Source organism: Physeter macrocephalus, unplaced genomic scaffold (genome assembly GCF_002837175.3).
Source record: "Physeter macrocephalus isolate SW-GA unplaced genomic scaffold, ASM283717v5 random_203, whole genome shotgun sequence".
NCBI lineage: Eukaryota > Metazoa > Chordata > Mammalia > Artiodactyla > Physeteridae > Physeter > Physeter macrocephalus.
This window is the reverse complement of record NW_021145489.1, coordinates 90,337-96,336: the sequence shown is the minus strand read 5'-3', so window position 1 is coordinate 96,336 and position 6,000 is coordinate 90,337. Positions and strand designations below refer to the sequence as shown.

General features: G+C 51.0%; 1 protein-coding gene across 1 annotated transcript in view; it reads right to left on the bottom strand.

Annotated features, from left to right (window-relative positions):
* Window positions 1-1,122: 1,122 nt before the first annotated feature.
* MN1 (MN1 proto-oncogene, transcriptional regulator) overlaps window positions 1,123-6,000 on the bottom strand; it is a 48,191-nt gene continuing 43,313 nt past the window's right edge. The window contains exon 3 of the mRNA XM_028484648.2: window positions 1,123-4,154. Coding sequence (XP_028340449.1) covers window positions 3,973-4,154 — 182 coding nt within the window. The 3' untranslated portion in view covers window positions 1,123-3,972. The remainder of the gene's footprint in view (window positions 4,155-6,000) is intronic.

The window sequence follows — 6,000 nt, the reverse complement described above, 5'->3', positions numbered from 1 at the left end:
GCATGACCTGCTGGAGGAAGCCTTACCTATGCCTCCTACATGGGGTTCTTGGATCTCTCAGAGTGACATTCATCCCTTGTACCACCATGGGTCATTGGGCATACCCCCCTCACAGTTACCTGTCAATTTACTTGTCTTGTTTATCCCCTCCCCACCGCAGTTCCCCCTCTGTAGACTAAGGCTCTGCAATGACCTCAAGTCTGAGTCTACAGTTGCCAGAGTGAAGCTGCTGCCCAAAGAGTGGCCCATAGGACAGCCAGAGCTTTTACAGGGCCTGGGAGCTAGTGCTCCTAGTAACCTTCAAGCTAGATGTGATCTGCTCCATTGTAGAGACAAGAAGATGGAGATGGGTTAAACCACTTGCCCATAGCCCACAGCTGTAAGCCGAGGAAGCAGCATCCAACACAGAACAGTCCACCTCCAAAACACTGTCAGCTGTGCCGTGAGCTGATCGTGGCGTGACGTTAACAGTTTATGCATATGGAGCCCTCCCACGGGCTGCGTCCACACAAACCGTCTCCTATAACGAACGACTCCACGAGTTACTCATTTCACAGATGAGGAAAAGCAGGAGCTGAGAACCTACGAAACTTGCAAGAGGTAACAAAGCTTACTGGGATCTGAAGGCCGGGACCCAAAAGAATAACCATCACACAGCACAGCCACCTGGATGGCTTTCCCCCCCTTGCCCCTCCCCTCCCTCCTGCACCAGTGGTTCTCAGCCCCAGGGGTCATGCCCCGCACAGGACATTGGGCAATGTTTGGAGACATTTGGGGTTGTCACAAGGGAGTGGGGAGGAGAAGAGATGTTACTGGCGTCTAGTGGGTAGAGACCAGGGATGCTGCTAAACATCCTACGGTGCACAAGGCAGTGGCCCCTCCCCCACCACAAAGAATCATGCAGCCCAAAGGTCAATAGTGCAAACTAGACAAATTCTGAGATGACCCAATTTAGAGCAGCATCAACACACACGTGCATGCGCACAGGCACGCGCGCGCACACGCACACACGCACACACACACTACAGCATCCAGACTCCCATGGAATTTGAAGAGACCCATGGAAAAGGGGGAGGGGGTGGAGAAAAAATGAAGCAAGCCCCGCCCACAAATGTACCACAGTCACCATTAACGTCATATTTATTGTTATTTAGCTGCTCAGGAAAACATATACAGGTATATACAATATGCATGAATACAGAAGACTGCACTTTACATATTTTTTTTAAAAAAGAAAGAAAAAAATAACACTCAATTTCATGAGCTATTGTCACAGTCTTCCAACCAAGCATTTCAGAAATGAATTTCTTTTAAGAGTCAAAAAGATTACAGGATTGCCTAACACACAGCAGAGTTAAGTTTTCATATTTTACATGTGCAATAACGTTTTCATATTCTTTCCCGAAGAGTTTTGCTATGCAGTACCGATTACCAGTGTTTGTGGAGTCTCGTGGGTTGGGTGTGTGTTTAATCTGCTTTTATTCTTTCCATCAAACCAAATTTAATGAAATAACATCCTTTTGCTTAAGGCTATTTTTAAAGCTGTTCAATTCTGGGGTCGTGGGGAGCGAGAAAGTTTAAAACTTCAGGGGTTTCCGAGGTTGCGAGGACCATGAGATGATGGCCATGTGCTGATGGACTCCACACAGGGCAAGTCAAAGACAGAAGTCAAGACACTTGGCTCCCCGGCCTTAAGCAATTAAGGAGAAATCATGCCTGTTTAAGAAATAAAAGGATGAAGCTCTCAAACAGCTGTACGTTGTGGAATCAGAGGGGCCATGGAGTTTCGCTCAGACTATGGCTGGCTCTCCTGCAGCCCGTGGCAGGGGGCGGGGGTGGCTTTTCCTCCCTTTTTCTCTCCTTCGGTGGCAGAACCCGGGGCTGAGTCAGCTCCCACTTGCTTCTCGCTGATCAGTTCACACCACCTGCTTCTGCCTGCCCTCTGTGGGGGCCGGGGTCAACCCTGGTCAGACTGCCCGTGCAAGAACCTCGGACCGTCCAGACTCAGACCCGAGCCAAAAAATACGGCCCAAGGAAAGACAGGAGGGGGTAATGGAAAGAGACAGATTTTTCTGTACGCTCTTCTCCCTTTGCTGAAAAGTTCTTTGAAATAAACAACGTGGGTGTTGTACGGTGAGCCCAAAGCCTTCAGGTCACTTGCTAAAAAAAGCCGGGTCTGCAAACTCTGGGGACATGGGACGGGGGGAGGATGGAGGGGGCGCAAGGCTCAAAATGGCGCATTTAGCAAGATGCTTGTTCACAGAAACTGAAATCGACTACAAGAGTTACTGATTTGGGTGAAGTGATATCAGTCACTTCTTGTCTGGCCCACCCTGGAATCTGGGTGCCTCCCACCACCCCCATGAGTCACACAAGCCCTTGGGAGTCATCAACAGCACCCAAAGGTGCCCACCCCTCCAACACTGGGCCTCCACTGACCACCGCCCTGGGAGGACCAGGTGACAGGCCTCAGCTGGGTCCAGGAGCCCTGCTCTCTGCTGCCCTGCTCGCCCAGCTGCTCCCTCACCTCTGCTCAAAGAAGTTATTCCTTCATGAGATGCACCGGACGTGGCTCTGGTTTTGCAACATGCTGAGATTAAATCAAAAGGGGGAGGGAGGATTCCTGGGTTTAAAAAAAGGCCCAAGAATCAAAGTCACTTGTTCCAGTCCCTTTCTCCCTCCTCTAGCCCTCAGGAGTCTGCAAACCCCTGCAGAGAATACACACAGGCTTGGAGGAGGGGGGCTTGGTAGGCAGAGCCTGGGGGCTCCTTCACTCAACAAGCCCCTCGAAAAGTGCCGGCGAAAGCCTGGTCCTTCCCAGGGATGGGGGGCTGCCCAGGTTGGAGATGGAACGGGAGAAGTGGGGGAGATAACCCAGTCCTGTTCCTTCTTCCCCCAATGCCTGGCTGGGAACAGATGTCAGGAGAGGTCAGGGCTAAGAATTGATCCTTCAACTCCAGCACCCAAGACCCAGCTGACCTGGCCGTAGCAGAGCCGGGAGCCTGCAACCTCTAGAGGCTCTGCAAGCTGGACAGGCACCATCCCCAAGTGGACGAGGGCTGCTTGGCACAGCGTGAAAACTCAGAGCCTGGGCGTTCGTGCAGAGGCCCAGAAAAGGAGAGAAAACACCACTGTTGAACATTCCGACTCCTTCCCACAGAGCGGACTGGATACGTCATCACCTCCATGGCAGTGAAAGGCAGCTTCCAGCAGAAGAGAGAACGGAGCTGAAGGCTGAGGGTGTGTTTGTGGGAACGAAAATATATATCTCTATTTTCTTAGGGAACAGACAAAACAAAATCCCAGGCGGAATACCTAAGGGGGGCATTAATTGTTTGGCTCCAGCCTGACTGATGACAGTTGGGTGTCAATATATAATATTGTGATGACAATTTGACTCTCACCCGGCAATATTCCAGAACTACTATTCTCCAGGATTTCCATTTTAATAAGCAGTGAACAAAGCAAAAAGGAAAAAAAAAAAAAAACAGGCAGTGGGGAGGGAGGTGGGGAGGAACAAGACTAAAAGAGAATAAAAAAGGAAAGCAACTCTTGTCTTATTATGAAATAACAATACTTGGACATACAGCAGCACGAAAATAAAACAAGGAAAGAGGTCATCTAAAAAACGTATGCCAAGATTACAGAAAAATGGGAATTATCTAGCAGGAAAAAGGCTTCAGCAAAAGTTTGCTAACTGCAGAAGGGTTAACACTGGTAACATACCGTGGCAGACAAATTTCTTTTTTAAAAAAATTTTTTGAGGTTTTTTTTTTTTTTTTCCCTTTAAATTAACCCTTTCCGGTCCATATGCCACTAAGCAGGTACCAACCTAGAAAAAAAATCATCCACTCAGCAATAGTGGCCCTTTCAAATTAACAGGGCAGGTAGGGGTGGGGTCAGGTGGAAGGGGGAGAGGAGAGAAAAGGCGGAGGGAAGGGCCTGGTTGGGGAGCGGGTATTTCTTGTCAATTCAAGTTAGGGCGGCCACGAATGTCCCGAATCTGTTGGAAATGTCGGAGTGCAGGGACCGCCAGGTGGGCACGGAGGCTCGGGCCTTGGCATCGCCCACGTCGTCTGTGCAGTGGACAGACAGGCACTGCAAGTGGCTGCCGGGCTGGGTTGCCGAGGCCTTGTTCGGAGGGAGGTCGTGGGCTGCAGGGAAAGGAGGAAGAGAGGACGTTAGCTGCGTGCTTGACTCTGCAGGAGGCCCTAATGGGGGTAAAGTGGCAGAAGCAGAAGAGAGGCCATGTCCAGACCCTCTTTTCATGCCTAAAGATGGTCTAAGGAGATCTAAAGACGTTTGGTTTGAATCCTCCTGCCGTCACCTCTGACTTGGGCTTTGAGACCTTAGCTAAGGGAAGACCTCCTGTTGGGTCTGTTTTTCCCCCTCCCCCTTGGGAAATAGGAGAGTTAAGCCGAATAAACTCAGGGTTTGCCCATCTCTGATGGACTAGAGTTCCCAAAAGATTAACTGGACCTGAAATTAGTTGGGAAGGCTTCCTGGAAGAGACACATCCAAACTGGGCACTGAAGGATGTGTAGGAGTTCATCAGATGCAGTGAAACAGAGGAGGGGAGGATTGTTCAGGTCTCGAATACAGCCCATTCTCTTGTCATCCTCCAGACAGACATTTGCTAAGGGCCTGCTATGTGCTGGTAACTTCCTTACACAGTGCCAAACTGCTCAAGCCACAGAGACTAAGAGTGTGGACTCCCCAACCACCCCAGTGCCCTTTGCCCCTCCCCAGCTGCTGCATGAAAGGACTTTAGGTGATAAGGGTGAGGGAGTCTATTCCTCTCCTACACCCTCAATGAAAATCCCCTCAATTTCCTTTTCATTCAGTCACACAGCACCAGAAACAGCACAGACCATAGTAATGTTTGGATTAGACTCACTTGACAGGAAAGAAATTTGACAACCATTCACACCTTAGCACAAATTATATTAGAAGAGAACAAGGAATTGGGAGTCCTGAGGCAGGGAAGGAATGGAGCAGTCATTTCAGAGGACTTCTAATTTACTGCTGCCCAGTGACCAATAGTTCTGTTCTGAGGCCTACTGAATCATGATTATTCTCATTATTCCTTTTTCAGGGCCTGACTCTCAGAGAGGCAAGGTGACCTGCCCGAGGTCACACAGCCAGGATGGGACAGAGCCGCGTTTGAAGATGGGCTGATGGTGAACTTCTGACTCAGCAGAAGTGAGAAAAGCTGGAGTTGGGGGTGGGGGCCCAGCTCCGGCCGAGGGAGCACACCCAGATACTGAACTCCACGACTGGCCCGCCCTCCTCAGCACACTGTGCAGGCCCAGCCAGGGCCCGGTGCCAAGCAGGAGTCACCCCGCCCATCCCGCCCTCTGGGATCCGCCTTGAGGCTTCCCCCAAGAGCTGAGCCATGGCCTGCAGAGAAAATCCTCTCAGAGGGATGGGCCCAGGCAACCAAGGCCAGGCGTGACTAACTGGGTTTGGGGTCCCCACCCTGGAGCCCCAGAGACACCCAGCTTTGGGACCTGCATTCTTGGGAGGAGCTGGGGCTGGGATGGAAGATTCTCTCCTTTGCCTCTTCCTTCCTTCATTCAATTAATAAGCTGAGTCCCTACTGTGTGCCAGGCGTGGTGTAAGCCTGCAGATTCCAGCAGGAAACAAGGCACTGTCTTCCTCCTCCTCCTGCATCTGACGGTGAAGGTGGGAGACAGTATCGTAGCACAGTCATCTTAGAGTCACAGACTGCGGCTTGAATCCGAGCCCCACCACTGTGTGGATGGGATCCAACACTTTCCGTCTCTGAGCCTCAGTTCTATTCACTGGCAAAGTGGGGGTGATGCTGTCTCCCTTGGGGTCTTGTAACAGATGTCCTGGCATACAGAGACATCCCCAGACAGGGCTGCTGGGACTGTCATTCATGTCTGAGGTAGGGGAGGGGAGTCAGGAGGTGAGGGGTCCTTGCAACCATCTAGAAGCCTCCAAGCCTTGTCCCTTCCTTGAGACTGGCCAGCTGGG